This window comes from Falco cherrug, chromosome 7 (assembly GCF_023634085.1).
Source record: "Falco cherrug isolate bFalChe1 chromosome 7, bFalChe1.pri, whole genome shotgun sequence".
Classification (NCBI taxonomy): domain Eukaryota; kingdom Metazoa; phylum Chordata; class Aves; order Falconiformes; family Falconidae; genus Falco; species Falco cherrug.
In genome coordinates, this window is record NC_073703.1 from 6,327,353 (window position 1) to 6,347,641 (window position 20,289).

The 20,289-nt window shown below is 47.1% G+C and overlaps 1 protein-coding gene across 1 annotated transcript in view; it reads left to right on the plus strand.

Moving 5' to 3' along the window:
* The window catches only part of IGDCC3 (immunoglobulin superfamily DCC subclass member 3), a 112,221-nt gene that overhangs the window by 70,892 nt on the left and 21,040 nt on the right, over positions 1 to 20,289 (plus strand). The window contains exons 6-7 of the mRNA XM_055717246.1: positions 7,968 to 8,126; positions 15,928 to 16,093. Of these exons, the coding sequence (XP_055573221.1) occupies positions 7,968 to 8,126; positions 15,928 to 16,093 (325 nt within the window). The remainder of the gene's footprint in view (positions 1 to 7,967; positions 8,127 to 15,927; positions 16,094 to 20,289) is intronic.

Here is a 20,289-nt window from a genome sequence, read left to right on the forward strand (position 1 = left end):
TGACTATTTTATGCAACAAGTGATTCACCCTTTCCCTTCCCACTGAAGTTAATTGTAGGCTTGAAGTGCTTTTTATTCTTATGTCTACCCTTTGTTTTTTCTCTCTGCCAAGATCCTGTTTTCACCTGTTAGAGAAGTGGGTTGGTTAAACCTGTAGATGTTTCATGAAAGGTAATAATTTAATCTTTTCTCAAGTGACAGCATCTCCTTCTGCTGCATCAAAACCATCACCACTGTTGGCCTAGAGAAGCAAAATCATGCACAAACACATCTTTCACGTAAAACAGACTTGAAAGAAACTTGCTGCCTGTTCAGGGGGTTTTAAACAAATGTTGAGGGAAAAAAGAGTGTTTTAAGTAGTGTGTCTGAAGCTCTGAAAAAACAAATGCTTGCTGCTGGAGTCCTTGATACTTATTTAATCAGCATGAAAACCAGAGGCACTGTCCAATGGCGTCATACAAGTGAGGAAGAGAAAAGTGCCATGTTTCTCTCCGTCTAAAAGCAAGGGTTATTTTAGGTTCTAACTTTGTGATAGCAGCTCAGAAACTGTTTTGCTCAGAACAACACTTGCATTGCCCTACAGAAATCTATGCTAAGCAAAGAGCTGATGTATTTTGTTTTATCTTCTGGAGCTTATAACTCTGCCTGTGTGCACTGTAAGGCTGGGTTCAGTTAGTATTGCCCAAGCCTTTGTGGTCTGTGAAGTCATGTCATTTTTGGGATGCTAATCTTCCCGAGTGCCCCAAGGTGGCTGTGAAGCACAAACAGGGGTAATCCTGTCTCGTGCTGCTGTGCTGGATGTGGCACTTCACCCCCGTGGCTCTCCAAGAGTCCGGGTCCAGCTCATGGGAAGGGTGACTTCCTGCTCCAGAGATTTCTGCCAGGGGATGAGGACATGTATCCAGTATCAATCACAAAATTTTTCCATGTTCGCCCTCCTGCTTGCATTCTCTGGTGGCTTTTAAAATCAGCCTGTGTCTGCCACTGACTGTTTTTTTTTTCCTGCGGAGCCATAACCATCAGATTGATGCTGTTTTAAAAATTCCCTAGATACGCTGTATCACTGTTTTGGTTCTCTTGGACACAAGGCGGCTCTATGTTAGCGCTCAACTATAATAAACTACTTTATAATTGCCTTAATTATAAGTGCTTATTACCTTCTTCAAAACGCTTGTCTCTATAGAGCAGTGCAATAATGAAGATGTAATAGCTTTGTGCAATGTTTGTCTGGATGGTCTGAGCTCAGCATTGCCTTCCACCAAAAATAAATACCCTCTCCATGCTGCTTTGCAGCACAGCAGCAGAATTAGAGCTACTGAATGGGAAAGAGATCCTGTTATTTTCCCTCCCCTCCAGCAGGAATGTTTCCTGTCCAAGGCATCACAAGATCTTGTTTAATATTACACTGATCTTGACAGCGATGTGGCACGCAGGCTCTCTGATGAAGTGGTGGATTTGTCATCTCTTTGTAGCCATTTGGAAGCACTTTCATGTCTTGTGTCTATGTGATCAGGAGGAAGGAGAGGGGTTTGTGCTGGACAGGGATGTCCTCCAAGCATCTATTGTCTGTACATGTGGCTTCGTCCCATGTGAAAGTCTTCTTCCTGAAGTTACTCCTACAGAGATGGTTTAGCTTGAATAGCCAGGTTATTTACTCAGCTTAGAAAAACACCACTTCTAATCCACTGCCAGAAATAAAATCCTTGGCCACGAAGTCTTAGAGACATGCAGCTGATTTAGCAATAGGCCTGAATTAAACAAAAAAAAGTCAATTATGTGTGAACATCTTTCTTGCCTGGTCAAAATAAAGAAGAGTGGTGACATGGACATTGTGCCGGGTCTTCGCACAGAGCATGCTGCTGTTTCGAATTGTCTCTCTAAACCCCTTTGCTCACAGTTTTGATGTTGTGGCATTTCTTCTATCAGAAAGAAGCAAAAGAACAATTTTGCTTTCACAGCTTTCTGGTGCAGGGGAAAGCAAGCCATAAACAACATTTGCACTTCTTGCTTTGGCTTTGCTAAAACCTGGTTGGTTTTCAGTGGGAAAGGCAGCTATATTTTGCTTGAAGGAAATAATTCAAATTCTGGGCCAGTTTTTGAGTGTCACACAATCAATTTTGAATTTAATTTCCTTGGGAATATGTTGTAGCCCCTGACCAGAAACAGAATTCCTGTGTCTTACCGTGCATGAAATGTCAACATTCATTAGAGAGCAGGCTCTGAGAGAAATGTAAAATCATTAAGGGTTTGTTCAGGGAAGATAGGGCTTTTCCTTTCAGAGCTACACACTTCAGGCTTGGACCTGTATGTGTGCACAAATGAATATCCTGGGCACTTACTGCAAAGCCTTTTGAATGAATGACGATTTTAATGTATCCTTACCGTTTAACTGACAGGCCACTGAGCTGGCCTCCATAAAAGGTACCACAGCAGAATAATAAACTATTTAGAGAGATACAGAAAAGTGAGGCGAGAAAGAAAAGACAGCGATTATCTGATAGCGTTATACAGAAGTTGTCAGAAAGGGTCACACAATGGGAAGGAAATTACTAAAGAGGGAGCCATTCAAGAAGTAAACTATACAACAATTGTAGGAGCCAATTAATTGGTAACTTATTGGACACAGAAGCTTGCAATAGATGGCTGGCTGGTTGACAGGAGCACCGGTCCCGTAAGTGTTTAGAAATAATAGAGTAAATTTCACCACTTCACATACTGAATAGTCAACTGTTGCAATGTACTCTAAATATGCTAATCCACAGTGCCCAGTGTCCGCCAGAGCAGGAGACCCATGTGTCTAAAAAGTGGAAGGCTACTATGGCACAATACAAAGAATTCACAAAAGACCTAAATGATCAACATTAGAAAGTTGTTACTTTCTTTCTACTTGCTACTTATAAAAGAAAGACGTTCATGTTGTTGCATATTCATATCGCCTGGCATGTTTTAACGGGTCTCCATAATTGGCGCTGATGTGCCAATCACTCGGTTAGCAGGCGGAGAATGGACTCCAGAAAGCATCACATACACCTTGGAAAAATAAATAATGCAGCTCCCAAACTGTAGGCATCTTTCATCCAGACCTCACCCCAGTGGGCAACCTGGAAGCCTCTACTTCCAAAAGCTGGAGCATTTTTTGGGAGCATCTCCCATTTGGAGAATAGTGTCTTCTATTAATCAGTTGTCCATCTGATCTTCACAACCAGCTGAACCTTCCACTTCTGCCCTCATCAGCTGAGGATTGACAGAGAGAATCTGTCAGACATTTCTACCCAGACTGGCTTGCTTTTAGTCCTCAGATTTTCTGCTTTTGACTTTATTAAGAAGTAGAAGGTCATGTTAAATGAGCAGCAGTTTCAAGCCTGTGGGAACAGTGTTGGCTTTTGCAGTCTTTCAGATCTTCTCCATGGAGAGATGACTTAGTGATGGCAAGTGATGCTAGGAAGGTGGGTTTTCAGGGTTTGGATGCCTTGATCCAAGCCACTTTTCAGGTCTCCATGTAAGGGTTAAAATAGATAGCAACCTTTGCAAAGCAGGTGTGAGACATCAGTCCCTCTGCACAGCAGTTCTGCAAAGTGCTGAGCTTTCAGGATGCAAGAAATTTCATGTGTAAATACTCTGTATTATTTATATGTGTTGTCAGTGTCACTAAGTTGGACTTGATATTAGCTGAAGACCATCTAACTGATCATAGGACGACTCACAGTAGAGTAAAAAGGATGGAGCAGGCCAGGAAAGCAGAGATACTTTTCTAGAAGTTGTTTTCAGCACTCTTTGGAAAGGAGGAGTTGAGTAAGAGGCATATGGAATGATCTGGCACGGTGATCTTTATGGGCTGTTAGAGGTGACCATATTCTCCAAATCAAATGACGGATCCCCCAGGGTTTCTGAGCTTGGAGAGCTTTGCTCTTGAGGGAAATGAAGGATGCTTGGTTGACCCGAGACATTTCTTCAGACTGCCACACCTCTAATAAATAGTTGGAGCTAGAGAGATAACTGAAGACATATTGATGCTGGTATTTGGACTGTGTGGAGTACCTGCTGCAAGCTGGGTCTCTGCACACTTAAATTATGTAGCATGTTATAAATAATACAGTAAAACTACTGACATTCGAGTCACATTTCTGTGGTATTTCTTAAGGCAATGATGTGAGGAAGCATCCAGGTATGGCTGCTTTGCATCTTTCACTGGTCCTGTCCCTCCCTTGAGAGAGAGATTTAATTTTTACACCTATTGTAAATATGGACTTCCAAAAGATCTAATTTAAAAGATGAAATCAAATTCAATTTGAATTTAATTCAGACCCCTACACTTCAGTTCAAATGATGTTTGAAAGGAATGGTTCCTTGTTATTGCTCATTAAATGTGGGACAGGTCATGTTTTACTGTCCTTTTTATGACTGAGCCATTTACTGCTGCAGTGGTTTGGCCAGCTATGTGATCATTTAATCATTTAATGACGTTGTTTTTCTCTCTCCAAAAGACCCAAGCATTTTTCTTTGCAATGCAAATAGTGAAGTGGTCTGGCATTGCCTGCTAATGAAGCAAGGAAACCTTTAAGTTTAAAAAAATACCTGAAAAGTAATACATAAAGAGCATGGCAGGGGATTTGTTTGTGGAGTGCTTTGTAGCTTTCGGTCCATGTTTTGCTGATGTTTCCTAGCAGGATGCTGCCATTAATCTGAAATGGGATCCCTCACTTTTGTGGTTGTCTTGGGTTTGCGTGGCAAGGTTGGGTTTTTTTTGGAGGGGGGGGGGGGGGGGGGAGGCTGCAGGGGTGGCTTCTGTGAGAAGCCGCTAGAAGCTTTCCCTGTGTCTGATGGAGCCAATGCCAGCTGGCTCCAAGATGGACCTGGCACTGGCCAAGGCTGAGCCCATCAGTGATGGTAGCAGCACCTCTGGGATAACATATTTAAGAAGGGGAGAAAAAACGCCTGCACAGCGGCATTTGTAGCCAGGAGAGAGGAGTGAGAATAGGAGAGCAACAACTGCAGAACCAGGGTCAGTGCAGATCGAAGGGCAGGAGGTGCTCCAGGCACCAGAGCAGAGATTCCCTGGCAGCCTATGGTGAGGACCATGGTGAGCCAGGCTGTCCCCTTCAGCCTGTGGAGGTAAACGGTGGAGCAGACATCCACTGCAGCCTGTAAGGGACCCCACACCGGAACAGGGGGATGCCTGAAGGAGTCTGTGACCCTGTGGGAAGCTCACACTGGAGCAGGCTCCTGCCGGGACCTGTGGCCCCACGGAGAGAGGAGCCCAGGCTGGAGCAGATTTACTGGTAGGACTCATGGCCCCATGGGGGACCCATGCTGGAGCAGTCCGTTCCTGAAAGACTGTGCCCCATGGGAGGGACCCATGGTGCAACAGTTCATGAAGAACTACAGCCCATGGGAAGGACTCACATTGGAGCAGTTAGTTGGAGGACTGTCTCCCATGGGAGGGACCCCATGCTGGAGCAGGTGAAGAGTGTGAGGAGCCCTCCCGCTGAGGAGGAAGGAGTGGCAGAGACAATGTGTGATGAGCTGAACCCCCATTCCCTGTCCTCCTGAGCTGCTGCGGTGGAGGCAGACAATTTGGGAGTGAAGTTAAGCCCAGGAAGAAGGGAGGCATGGGGGGAAGGTGTTTTCACGTTTGGTTTTATTTCTTATTACCCTACTCTGATTTGATTGGTAATAAATTAATTTCTTCTCCCCCCCCCCACCTCCCCCAAGTCAAGTCTGTTTTGCCTATGACAGTAACTGCTGAGTAATCCTCCTGTGCTTATCTCAACCCTTGAGCCATTCTCTCCCCGGTCCAGCTGAGGAGGGGAGTGGTAGAGCAGCTTTGGTGGGCACCTGGCATCCAGCCTGGGTAACCCACCACAACAGTCCAGGCTTGCAAGCTGATGAATGTGTGCTGCTTTCAGTAGTGCTGCCAGAGACCCTTGCTCTCCATCCCATCACGTGCCTTTCCATGGGGACTCAGGCACTTGCTGGGCAGCAGGTTGCAAAGTAGCATATCTGGGTTGATGGCTAAGTTGTCCCTCTCCTTGAGTTTGGCTTTGCCTTCATGTTTTCCCAATCTATTCCAGAACCTGTTGGTTATGAATGACCCAAATCCTCATAATGTCTTTACTACGCAAAACATGGTATTACATCTAAAGCATACAGTTGCAAGATAACTTTTAACCAGCCCTGCCTGCCTGTCTGTGTTGAAGCATGACGCCTGCCTGAGGTCAGGCATGAGCCAGGTCTCAGTCAGGGGCCACACTGTTGCCAGCAGAGGCTATGAAGGAAATCCTTGGGGATAACGAGGTGTCTTGGGGTGACTGCAGCAGCTCTGTAGCAACTTGTGTTTCCCTATGTGCTTTCCATGAAGGTTTCCCATTGCTGAATTACACCAGATGCAGCCACTGAAGTCTCCAGCCTGAGTCTCAGGTCCTTCAGTGCTAAACGCCCCTGGAAACTGGTCTGCCCACTGGATGGTGATAAGTCTTCAACTGGGTTGAAGAGCCATGACGTAGCATTTCTCAGGAGGTGGCCCACAAGAGCAGAAACTAGCTAGAGCATCTTGGATCTTTCCCCATGACCCATTGCTTCCTACAGAGCAGTTATGGGGGTTTTTGGCTTCTTCCACTTCCTTAGCAAGATTACTTCCACTTCCTTAGCACAGGCCAATAGAGCTCCCAGGAGAATTTTTTCACCCTAATTTTTCCTTTTACTAGCCACAACTTTGAAGCACAAGACAGAGGCTTTTTTGCTGTTGCAAAGCAGACATGTATGGAGGGTCAGGTGGGGAGATCACCAAGGCTGGGTTTTGGTTCTCTCGTTTCTGTAGGTTCCTTAAACTCCTCTGTGAGCAAAGGTGAGAGAGGAACTGAATTCCTTTTTCCCATCTGATGAAAGTGTGCTCCCTTTAACTGCTCTTCCAGTAAAACTACTCCCCTGCTTCGCCCCTCTGCTCAGACACCCTGACACATGCTAAGACTGATTTAGAGCTGCCTTTGTCAGACAGTGTCTTAAAACACAAACCAATGAAACAATAAAAAGCAATAGCCTGATACTAATGAAACACATTGTAATTAGAGCTGGCTGGGAATTTTCCAATGAAAACAGGCTTTGTTGCAAAAAGGTGAATTCCCTTATACAGAACTATTTCATGTTAAGCACTTCAACTTTGAGGACCATGCGCCGGAGCCTAGGCATGTTTTTTTGGAAACACTGCTGCCCTCCTACCAGCCTGCCTCAGACCCAGCACTCAGGATGGAGGCAGCCCTTTCCAGGTGCCCTTCCAAGCCAGAGCAGCTGAGCAGATCTAACCACCCCACCACCTCAGAGTTTGGCTCCTTGGCCCTGAACTATTGTGTGTTCAAGAGCTAAGGAATTGAAAATCCAGTGTTCACGTAGTTTCTGAAGCCACAAAAATCCATCAAGGTTTGGCAGGCAAAAAAGCATAACTTCTGGCTCAGGAAATCCCCAAGTCGTAAATTGCTGGTGGCTGGGAGAGTACATCAGGGAAGCACTATTGTAGGTTGGCTGGTCTTCTTCTTCCCAGAGCCCCTCTGCTGGAAACAGGCTGTTGAGCTGGTTGGATCCCTGGTCAGTCTAATGTAAGAACCCAGGCAATGAATCACAGATGCTGATATGATTTAACTTGATTTAACTATTGTGTTGAACAGTGTTCTGGGGTGCTTCATCTTAATCTGAACACGTGGTTGAACGCTTTCACATTTCCTGTGATAGTACCTTGGTTTTTCAAGCAGCACAAAGTGTGGTTTGGGGCAGACATGTAAGTGAGGATCCTGGTTTTCTCCAGAAGGCAGTTCTGCTAAAAGCATCAGCTAAAAACCATTGACTTGGCAAATTCCAGTAACAGGGCATGGCACCACTCCATAAGTATTTAAATTGGACCTCACCAAAGGCTGTGGCCTGAAGAACCTCACACAAAGGTCTAACATGTGACTCAAATCCTTTTCCCTTTCTTTCAGACGGCCGCCCCATTGGCGTGGAGGGGATCCAGGTGCTGGGGACCGGAAATCTCATGATCTCGGACCTCACCGTGCAGCATTCTGGCATCTATGTGTGTGCTGCGAACAAACCTGGCACTCGGGTGCGAAGGACTGCACAGGGAAGGCTCGTTGTACAAGGTGAGCAAAGCCGGGGCTTGCAGAGCAGTGATGCTCTCTGCTCAGTCTCTACACATCCCCTGGGCATTGTGATGGGTTGTGGTGGACAGATGCTGACTTTGCTACTCTGGCAGTATCAGACAGAGCACTTCTTTTCTAGGCATGTGGTTTCCCGTGTGGGTGCATGTCTTCTGTGTCCCACACAGGTGAATAGCAACCAGATATCATTCAACTGAGGCTGTAGCTGCATGGATTGCAATGGTTTCCCACCCCATCACAGGCATTTATTTGGCTTAACAGATGCCAGTTGTTACTTGTTATCATACTTGTACATCTCAGCAGAAAGCCTGGGCTGAATTAATTAGCCAAATTTGTCTCTCACACCTGCATGGTCATTAGTGATATGGGGATATGGGCACTGTTCTCATATTGGATGCCTCTGAATGACAGATATCACCCCTGCAGTGATATCCAGGGGTAGGTACCACTCACAGAGTATTGGTCTCCAACTGAAATAGCACCAGTAAGTCTAAAACCATTTCCAGAAAGTCAGTGAGACTGTTTTCTATAGCAGTTGACACTTTATCTGAGCCCCTTACCATGACGTGGGTAAACCACCCTTTGAGGGCCATGCCCAAGAGATGCGGGTCGCTCCCCTTCCCCGCAGCAGCTGTCCTGAAATACCACTTGTAAAGGGTGATTTAGCCCAGAGTAGAGATCAGCACTCAACCAAACAAATCCCCTCCACATGCTCCTGTGACCAGTCTCCATGGTGAGGGGAGCCAGGGAAGTATTTCAGAAGGCAAACCCAGCTGGCAGTGTGCTCTGAATGGCAGTAATCTGCCCCTGATTACAAGCACTCACCTCCTCTTCAAACTAGTCCACTTAAAGCATCTCGCACTCTCATCAGTTCATTCATTAACTATTGACTGATGATATCCTGAATCTAAAATTATACACCTCCTGCCAGAGTGAGCTAATTGAACCTTTCATGCTGGTGATGGGGAAAGTGCCCTGCTCTAGCCCTGAGGCTCACCTGACAGGTCCTGGGAATCGCTGGTGGTGATCTGGCGTGGCACTGCTTGTGCAGCAGCCGTTGGTCCCTGGGTGCTGGCATCCTTTTTCCCCTTTGCCTTGGGAGCAGCAAGGAGCAATATAGAAAGGGTGCTTATACAGGGCTGCTCATGCCTCCTGAGTCCCAGGGGCTGATCAGATACGAGAGGAGGTGAAAACTCACTGTTTCTTTTGCTGTTGGATTTCTGGGTGAGCAATGCAACAAGGGGGCTTTGCCAGCTGGCTGGGGCTGGGCATACCTATGAGTCTCCTTATTAAGAAACACCAGCCCAGGCATTAAGAACAACTTCACTGTTCTGATACAAACCTTTTAGAGCTGCTGCAGGACAGCTCTGCACATGGTACATGTCGCAGAAGTCTACTAAACCCAAATGCCAAGCTGGAGTCCAGAAGGCAGGCAGGCAGAGCCAAAAGAAGTGACTTGGAAAACCTATGAGGTTGTAAAAACACAGCTACTGAATACTGTTGACTGCTCCTGTTAGCAACTGGACGAGAGGGGGGAAAGTAGCACAACTTGTCATTGCTACAGATCGGCGGGTTTTAGTCTCTTTGGAGATTTGAACATCAGCTCCTGAGCAGCTGGTCTAGTGCTGAAGTTCATCTGGGGTAGAATTACTGTGGATTTTCACTCAGGGAACCAAGATGAGGATTTATCCCTAAAATGTAATCACAGGGCCATTGGAGTCCAGCCTTGCTGTGGAAGAGGCATGCTCCTATGTTCAGCATTAACAGAGAAACTGGCAGTGGTTTGGAGAAGTGTGGCCAGTGCGTCCTTGGTATAGCCCTTAGACATGAGCTGTAGTGTCCAGGCCCCCAGCCTGTGTTGCCCATCCATAAAATGCTTCATGTTTTTCAGGGGGCTGTCATTCCCCAGGAAAGCTAATGGCAGACCATGGCCAGGCAGCTGGGCTGATCCCAGGTTTGCTCACCCTCCCTCTGAAAGCAGCTTTTCCTTCCTCTGAATCTCATTTTGCCTGAATTTTCCAGCTGAGAGGTACAAATGATTGCTGTTCAGGTTTGTCTGGGAAGAAAACAGCAATAATGACTGACATGGGAGACTGTGGGTTTTATCTTTGTCAGGATGTCAGCGATGCAAATTACATCCGTAAAGAGAATAAAAGCAAAGAGCGGGCTATCAAAAGCCTGGTTGGAGAGGAAGTTAGCACAGGGTTAGGACAATACAGCATCCTCAAAGCACGCAGGGCCAGGTACTTGCTGCCTTTATGCAGGGACCCTTGAAGTGCCTGGAGGCACAAATTAACTTGCCCCATGTCTTTTGAAGGAGGCATGTTTTATAGGTGGGAAACTGGGGGAGAAAGGGTGGTGTTTCCTGTTTTAAGGCAGGGACTTAGCAAGAGGCTGGGGCTGAGACCACATCCTTCCTCCGGCTGCCAGCAGTGGTCCTCACCCCCACCGCAGCAGCTGCGTGGGCAGAGGTGTCCTGGCACAGGGCTCTGCTCCTGCTCTGGCAGTAATGTCCTTTCCTATTGTAGGCTCTCCTTCAGATCATCTAATGCCATCTTATTATCTTCCTGGGAATTCCTCCTCCCTTCAGAGGAGAAGGCGTCGATCCCCCGCTCCCTCCCTCCCTGCCCTCCCCTGGCCATTTAGGCTCCTTTGATCTCTTTTGTAAGGTTCTCACACAAGAAAGTTTCCATTTTCTCTTCAGATCCCAGCACAGCTATTTGAATATTGCTTTGTGCTGGGCTGCAAATGAAAGTCTCACGGGGCGACTTGTCGAAGGGCCGAATGCATCGCTGGCTGAAACAGAGAGTGTGTGTGCGTGTGGTGCAAAGGAAGAGCAGGCTTCAGTGGCAAGGAAAAAAAATATATCAAAGCGCTTTCTCTCTACCTCCTGTGCAATCTTTTGTGCGTTATTATGTGTTTGGTGTCATAACAAACTGATGGGCTGTGAATGGCCAGATGGTCACCAGTGTTCTCCACTCCACGCTTCATTTCCTCCTGAAAGCTATGCAGAAAAATGAGATCCCATCTCATAAATGAGTGCCCATCTTAAGGACATGTTTTTGAAGGCTCTGCTGACAATGAATGCCTTGTTCGCCTTGCTTTTTGCTGGCAGAACCAGGCAGTGCTCCTCGGTCCACCAGATCCGGCCACCACTGTGCTTCCTGATGTGTCTTCCATCGTTCTTGCTTGCTGGCATTGCAGACCTTGGCTGTGGGGTTGAATTCAGCAGCAGATGTATTGCAGCTGCTGTGTTTTAGGCTCAGCTCTGTGGTACTTGGTTTGTCCTTGAATTTAGCCCTAAATTCATGCTGCAAAACTAGCTTCAGTATGTACTGCATGGGTCAGTGTGCCCCGCCAGAGCATCCTCGCAGGAGCACACCAGTAGGTGATGTGGGAACATGTCCCACTGCTGCGGAGCTCCAGCCTGCATCTCACCAGGACAAGAAGTTCGTGATACCCACTGAGGGCTGATGAACAGCCTCCATGACAGCCTCTGGGGCGGTCTCTGCCTGTTTCCCAGGGGACGAAGTCATGGGTTCCATCTTTAGCCCTAGCGATCGATCCCACCGGCTCTACAACTTAACTATTTCAGTTACTTACATAAGCATCTGGGCATCCTCTGTAGTCAGTAGAGAGAAGCCAAGTTGGCAGCAATTCTTCATCTTAAATCTCTTGTCATCTGATGCTGTGCTTAACTGACTTCCCCATTGACCTGTCTTCTCCTTTATAACCTTATTGTATGTTCCAGTAGCCTAATTTATGAGTTTTTCTTGTTTCCATGTTATTCTTCCTTCTCTTCACCCCAGCCTCCCTCCCTCATCCTGCCACTCTGGCTACTTGAGAATTAATGATGGCTTCATACTGAGGGGCAAGGAGCAAGGATTCATCTGGCACCGGTGCATCGACTCTCGGTGCTCCCCGCTCCCTAGGACAGCCTTCCTCAGTGAGCTCAGGTGATGCAGTAGGCACCATGCTGCAAACGCATGGCAAGGGCATCAAAGCTCCCTGTCATCCTGGGGAACACACTGGTGGTTGGCCACTGCTGAGATGAGATGTCCCTAAAAGGATGAAGCCCTTCCAGGTCTGCCGTTACAACCTGCTGTACAGTGCATCTTCATGCTATCGCAGTTTGTTGAGCACAGTAAAAGCTATTGAAGCACTTCATTAAAGATGCTGGGGGTGGTATTAAGCATTACTGCTTTTTGATACCAATGTCACGCCTTTAAATATTCATTAAAACTGCATGATCCCCTCCCTCCCATTAAGTCCTGATTAATCAATGCTCTGGTTTCTTCATACTCCAGAAGCCAGAGATGGATCCTCCCCGCTCCTCCTTGCCAGGTTTGAATCCTCTGCTCTTAACAGTGATCTTCATTAATATCTTTGTTAAGATCTTCATGGAGGGCTGAAAAGTGCTTCCTCTTGCCACCTGGGATGGCCTTTTGGCATGTAGTACGGAAGGAGAGAGGTGTTCAGGCCACCGTGCTTCTGTGCAGGGTGAGATGAGCACTGACAAGATGCTCTATTAATTATGAGCGATGAGGCGGGTGGAGGGCTGGCAGCAGGCAGGTCTTGGCTGAAGGCAAGGTTTGACTGAAGGCAGGACTTTGCTTCTGTTCCTTTCCCACTAACCCAAGGCCAGAGGTAGCAAACTCTCAGTTCTGTCAAAATCAATTTGAAAGGGCAGGGAGAGGACCTGGGAGGAGGAGAGCAGGCATTCTTCTGTCCAGGAAAGGAGGCATTCGCCCCGAGACCACGCACCAGCAGCTGGCTCAGGACACCCTGCCTGGAGACACTGGTACAAACACTGGGATGGTCCAGGGTAGCAGAGGGGCATCTCCTTGCGGCAGTGTCCATCCCTGTGTTAAGATCCTGGTGGCACCCAGACCATGGTTTTTTTTCTGATGCTGTCAGAAACTGGTGGTGGGGTCAAGGAACCTTTTAACTTGATGGGTTACCACTGCAGCCTGGGCCCCTTTGACACTACAGCTCCATACTGCTGCTCTTTCTGCACCAAAAGGAGTAGGATGAGACCTGAACGGGACAGAGCAATGCCCAGAGAAAGCCAGGAGGAACAGGACTGGCAGAGGAGCATCCCATGCCTTGCAGCAAGGGATGCCACGAAGCAGGGACATCTCAGCACAGTGGAGGTGGGAGCTGTTTGACAGAGTAGCTGCCTGCTCCCTAGAGAGTTTAAGCAAGTTAAACAGGTGCTGGGGTTTTGGTCTGGTTGTTTAGTGAGACAGCAAAGAGGAGGGACAGCAGAGGGGAGCAGGAACCCGAGGGGCCGTGGTCCTAAATAGCATCACTGGCGCTAAGCCAGCAGCCGCAGCTGCATGTTCGTTACCCCCGAGTCACACGCGACACCGCTCCAATTACTCCCTCTTGACACGGGCTAATAAGGGAGGATAAGGAGAGCCAGCGATTCCAGAAGGGTTACGCCGGATGCTTCATTCCATATTTAAACTTTGTTTCTGCTGGAACAAACAGCGGGCTTGAAATTTCGTGAGGCAGGGGGGGAGCCAGAGGCAAAGAGCCAAGAAGCAGGGTCTTTAATGAAGCTGCAGCGAGGCGCTGGAAGATGGCTGTGCCCTTCCTTGGCATCGTGGGTTTGCACCTGCGAGTATTGCGGGTGCAACTTGTGAGCCCAGATGAAAGCAGGGAGGTGCACAGCCACTTGCAAAATAATTGCTCCTGCAAAACTGTGCCAGCACAAAGCAGGGGGCGGGAGGTTAAGGAAGTCTTGAAAATCAAGTCTCTAATGCTCTCACTGTATGCCACAAAGGACCATTCAGTGCAGGGAAGAGGGGTTTTCCCCCTGTTTATCCATGCTTCCAACTTTTATTGAACCCATCCTGAATTTTGTTTTAATTTCTAAGTCTAGAGCGGGGACAATGTAGGAGGGAAATAACAGGACAAGGGATCGATTGGCACGTGGGGAAGTTTAGCAGGAGGTTCTGGAAATATGTGCCCATTAGGTTGCTAAGATCAGGTTCATTAGTAGACCTCAGTGCTGACAGAAGTGGCCTGACAATAAACTCTGCCAGCGGACACCCCCAACTGCTAACATAAGACAGACCTGCCATGCTCCGCTTCCCTTTGATTATTAAAAATGAAAGAGGGGGCTTCTTTGAGGTAGATGGGCTCTTCCATGAATTTCTGTGTCTTTCTGCTTGTAGGACCTACAACATGCCTGCCTTTGCTCTTACACACAGGCACCCTTTGCTGCAGTTTGTCCTTGTTGCAGCAGTAGCAATACTCTTCCCTTGTGTGCACGCAGCTGGGGAAGAGCTTTATGGTGATAAAGATGCAGCAAACCACAAGGGGTTTTTTGGCCATGAACCACAGGGCTTGGCTCTTGCATAGCTGCTCCAACCTGCAGCCTGGCCACCCTTCAACACATTTTGCTGGACCAGTTTGCTCCCTTCTCCCATCCCTGCACCTCTGCTGGTGGCAGAGCCCACCAACTTCATGCTTGGAAAATGCCAGCAAGTGGCACTGAGTGTGTCTCCCTGGATAATCTTGCTTTTGTTGGAAAAATTAAACACTAGCCATCCATTATGTGATGCTAGTCACTAAATTCATTACCCCATGCCTCTTATCTATTTGTCTTCATTGTGGCTGCTGCCAGTTCCACCTGATTTTTGGTTTCAACAGCAATGTGGAATATATTTATCACTTTGTCTTTTGAAGCATAACTGCTTGAATAAACTCACCTACTTGGCAGTGTCTTTCAAGCCCTGCTTTCTGTAGGCTGATAGACTGGTTTATTCTGATAAACGATTTTAAATCTATTCTGAGATGCTGGGAAGGGGGAAATCACTTTCCATTTTAAAATGTTAAAGGTGAAAACACTTGGTTACAAGGTGAGGAGCAGTTACAGACATGGTGGAGTCCTCTGCCAAGCTTGGCAGGATCCCAAGGGTCCCAGGCTGCAGATCTGGGGTAAAAAAAGGCTCCCCAGTCTATTGCTACCGGGAGAGTCTGCAGCAAATCTGATACTTACTGGGGAAAGAACTGCCAGATTGCTCTGTGCACATCCATGCATTTCTTTCCATTTGCAAGCAGTTTGCTAATGCTGTACGGGCCCTCTGGGCAAAGACAGGGCATTGCTGTCATTCTGCCATTGATGAAACAGCAGATCTCCCCAACCACAAATACTATAATTGCCACATGTAGTGGCAGCCTTCCTTCCTCCCCGCTCTTCATACTGTCAATATGTGCTGGTTTTTGCAAGCCTCCATAGCAGAGGGCTTGTTTCTGCTGAAGTAATGGCCCTGCGTGGTGCCATGCACTAAGAAGGGTTACGCACGCTTTCCATTTTAGGTGTGTGCAAATGGCCCGTGACTGCCAACCTTCCAGCCTGTTCCCCTAACAGGCAGAATGCATTTTTAAATAACCTTTGTCAGATATGGATTATTTTGCAGCATTGGGGCTGCTTTCAGTGGGAGAACGGGGAGAGGTAAGGGGGCTTAGACCTTGATGCTCTTTGCCTGAACCCTGCAGGACTCTCCTCAGCTCTCCATACTGAGCTGACCTTCAGGTGCCATCTATGAAGCCATGACTGCCAGGATGGGCAACTAAATTGCAACATTGCGTTGATTAGACACACCATCCAGACCATAGTTACCTGCAGCCTGTGCTGTGGGTTGGCTAAGTATCCCATATTCCCAGACAGACGAGGCTTATTGAAGCCCAAGCTACAGGGCTGCTCTTTGTACCAGGATAAAGTGGGGATCATCATGACTTTTCTTACACTCCTTCTTCTTCCTCCTTGCAGCCCCCGCAGAGTTTGTGCAGCATCCCCAGTCCATTTCCAGGCCCGTGGGGACTACTGCCATCTTCACGTGTGTGGCCCAAGGGGAACCACCACCACAGATCACTTGGCTGAGGAATGGGCAGATCCTGGAGACCAGCGACCACATTAAACTGAAGAATAACAACAGGTAAGTCCTCGTGGGCTGGCCACTGGCGCTGCAGTGCGGGGTGGAGGGTACTGTGGGTCACACGGCTGGGTTGTGCCAGTCCCCAGCATCAGTCTGGAGTTACCACACATGGAGGACTGACATTGCCTGCCTGATGGTCCAGGGATAGCTGTCCCCGCAGGTGTAATTCTTGGGCAAAGAGCAAGTTAGCTCACGCAGGCTTCAGCTTTTGTTGGACAGTGTATTTGAGGCAGGTGTGTGCATGGTAGTTAATTTTGGACCAGTCGGTGAAGGCTGGCAGAGAGCAGTGGGGTGTGCAGCACATCCTGGTGAGTTGTGTAAGCCCTGCTTTTGCCATAGCCCTGTTGTACTGGGCAATGGCTGACATGCTCAGAGCCAAGATGGGTATGAGTGATCCAGAGAGACTGCATGCTGCCTGAACGCCTTGAAAAGGAGTGCTTTAGAGCCAGCTTGGCTTCAGCAGCTGAGGTGGGTTGCTGTCACACATCCCTCGCAGCGATTAAGTGCTCCCTGACCCTGCTTTTGAGAGAGGCTGAATTAAAGGCCTCTGTTTTGAACTATCTGGACTCCAGTGGGAAGGAGGGGTGGGAGAGATGTTGGCTTTCTTTCTGCATTAGCAAAGAGCTAATGTGAAGGTAGTGATGTTCAGAAGCAGATCTGTGGATTCAACTTGGGCTTTGATATACTAAAACACTGCTCTGGTCCTACTAGCTGCACTTTGTAGGCTTACATTTTAGCACTTACTGCTTTATTGTACCAGGACATCACCATTAGACTTTGACTGATGATGCAGGAACCCAGCAAAGGTTTCTTTTTTGTCCTGATCATCATCTGGGTGTTTCTGGAAGGACCAAATTTTGTCATTTGGCTGGCAGGGGCCACACTCACTCCGCAGTGGAGGAGTCATGCTTTCACCCCTGAACATTGACCTGCCTGGGTGTGCAAATGCAAATACATTTGAAATAGTATTTGCGTGGAAGCTGACTTCTACTAAACTTCAGCCTTTTATCTCACCAGGGAAGAGTGTTTTCTCTGAGTACTAAATGACTGCATTTTCATGTGGATAGGAATGTTTGCACTGAGGAAATGATATGGTGGGATGCACTTAGTGTGAAAATTACAAGTTGATGACATAGTTTCTATGGAAATAGCATGGAACAATATACTGAAAAATAATAGTGCCTGTGTTGTAAACCTCAGTTATTGGTAGAGATTTGTGCTCTATGATGTCATACAGCTGCTGTCTGTATTAACAAATGTGTCTCATGAATGCAACTACCCAGCCTTGCTGGAGGGTCCAGACCATCCGTTTAGACTGTTGGGAAGTGCTGTGCAGGCACCATGGCTTGTTCCTCAGGGGAGAAGAGTGGGTTTATTTTTCTAAGTTTCTATAATAATATGGCTTTTTGTTTTCATGTTTGAGGCTTTTTTAAAGCTTTTCAATATGAAGGATGGAAGGATGTGTGTTGCAAGAAGGATAAGATGTGAATTGTAAAAAAATCGTGGAGTCAGTGGAAGTTTTCTTTGAGCTGGAAGTTATTAGAGCTTCAGGGAACGTTGTGTGTGCTCATACAGATGCCACTCAGTCCAGGCTCCTGGTCTTCTAGTTCATTGCATGGGTTTCTGAGGAATGTCTGCCCTTACAGTATGAACAGAGCAGAAATGGGAGAAGGGAAATTAGTGCATCCCCTTTTATTGACCAGGAAGTGGAGTCAGAAGTGACCGAAGACTTTACAAGCAGTCATTAAATCCATGATAAACCTCATACTGCATCCAGCTCTGCCTCTTGCCCAAATGTCTTGCCTGTGAAATCATTCCTTGTCACTGTTTGAGGAAAGTCTTTGGTTATGGTCACGTCTCCTTGCCAGGTCCCTGTGCCTTGAGGTGTGCTACACGTGCATGTGAACCGCAACTTGGTGAACATTGCTGTAGTCGTTTTCTTATGGGAATCATTTAATGCAATTTAGCGTCAGTCTTTTTCCACCGTGAGCTAAATGATCAGATTACATTGCATCTGGCACTGGCTGAGGGAGCTCAGCCAGTTATGGGGGCTCAGCTGACACGTGGCATCTTCTCAAGCTATAGTAACATGATTGTAAAGCTGAGCCCTAAGGCCATCATAGTCAACAATGTTGAACTTTTGGCTTCTTTTCACAGTAGTCTTGGTCTACTCTGACCCCCAACTTCAAGCAAGTGGCCATGCCTTGTGGTTTCCAAAGCTGTCAGTCTGAAAAATGCCCTCGCTGGTAGAGCAGGGCTGGGTGCTCCACGAATTGGAAGAAACAGATCAATGGGTGGGGGTTTTTCTGAGCTTTTTCAAGTTGTCCTTTGTTTCATTCTCATGGGCATGACTAAGTGCTGTAACCCACTTAGTTCCAGGCAGAATCAGTTTGCGATTATGCCCTGGATTTATCAGTCTATTGCACTTGGAAAATATTTGTCCGTGTAAAGATGGATCTTGAATCTACTAGTAATGAAGCTACTAAACTGCACTATGAGCTTTTTAATTAGATTACATGGTTTCCTAGAAAATTCATTTGGATTAAAACTCTGCTTAATATGGCAATAAAGGTCTGAATGCCCCCAAAGGGATTTTTAGAAAAAAAGAGTGAATCATCCCAAATCATATCATGTGCTAATTGATTGCAAAATGCATCATTATGAGCAACTTCATTCTGGTAAACAAACACAGCTAGAAGTGAGGTCCAGACCTGCAGAACATGGTGTGTTTGAGGTGCGGCTCTGCTCCTGCAAGCTTGAGGCACCACTCCGGTGGGCAGTAGTGTGTCTGCACAAACCCACAGGTGATGGGAAGTTCTGTCCATCAAACTATTGCTTCTCAAAGTTGTCAAGGGCCCTTTGGCATCTATGTCACCCCACGCTGTCTCTCGTATGCAGTATCTGCCAAGCCGAGGAGAGCAAACCCTCCAGATCAGGGGACTTCAGAGTCCATCATCGTAGAGATGGGACAGCAGCTTCAGGACTGGATTCACTGCAGATTGGATATGGCTGCTGGTATGACATCAGTCACTTGCTAAGCAACTTCCAACCTTTCAGCACAGTAAAATAAGCCTCACAGGCTGTGACCGATAAACGTCTCTTCCCTTGTGGTCCCTCAGATGTGAATTCTCATCACCTGATGTGTTGACGGTTTCTGGGCACATTAGCAATTAAAGATCAGCCTTCTGCTGTGCCCTCTCCAGAGGTGGTTGTTATGTTTTGAAAATGCCAGCTGTGTGGGAACAAAATATCCAATCGATGATTAGCAAAAATCAAAAGCAGTTCTGGGATAGCGGATAATTGTTAATGAAAAATGCATGAAGGCTCAGGCGTAGGGAATTGTGGGGTTTTCCATTAAAAGCTGTGAATAAAAATCACTGAAGGAGCTGACGATGGGGCTGCCTTGCCATGGGTTGGGGATGGAGCTGATAGCTGTCAGGGTGATGCTGTACTGAACCGTGCTGTCAGATGGAGAGGCTGATGGAGCCTTTTTGACTTTGGTGAACCTGTTCCAGTGTCCAGCAGCCACAGGGTCTGTCCCTCTCTTGTTGATCAGAGATGCCATTTTGCCCATATTGTTCCTGGTATGATATGGATTGAGCATGAGAGGTGTAATGGGCATTTCCAGCAAAATTCCCACTCAGCATCACCAGCCCAGCCCGAAAATGAGTGTATCGCTGCAGGAGGAAGGGGCGGTTACTGAGGTAATCCTGGGCTTGTGTAAAATCTTGCTTTCTAGGGTACTGCTTCAAAATTTACAAGGAAGCATGAAATAGTACCCAAATTACTGCTCTGAAAGGTTTATTGCTTTTCTTCCTTTGACCCAATCAGGTTCAGGGGGGTAATTTTCAGCCTAGAAGTATATCACACTGTGGGGTTTATATTGCTGTAATAGCGAGGAACAAAGGCCAATATCTTCAGAGAAGGCAGGCTCTAAATATTGATTTTCCAAGAAGATTTTATTTACAAAATGGTAATTAAGGGACTTTGTTTTTTCCATGGGAAAAAGTCTTCGTTAGAACCTGGCCTCAGGTGGCATTTGCTCTCCTCAGTGACCTTTGCTTATGAACTATCTCCTTTTAAAATTCTTCCTCACTAGTTTGCACTTGTTTTAGTGCTCTGGGAATGACTCACTTCAAGGGCTGTGAATGTTCGAGGTTTGTCAGGAAGAATATTCCTCCATAAATAAACAAACT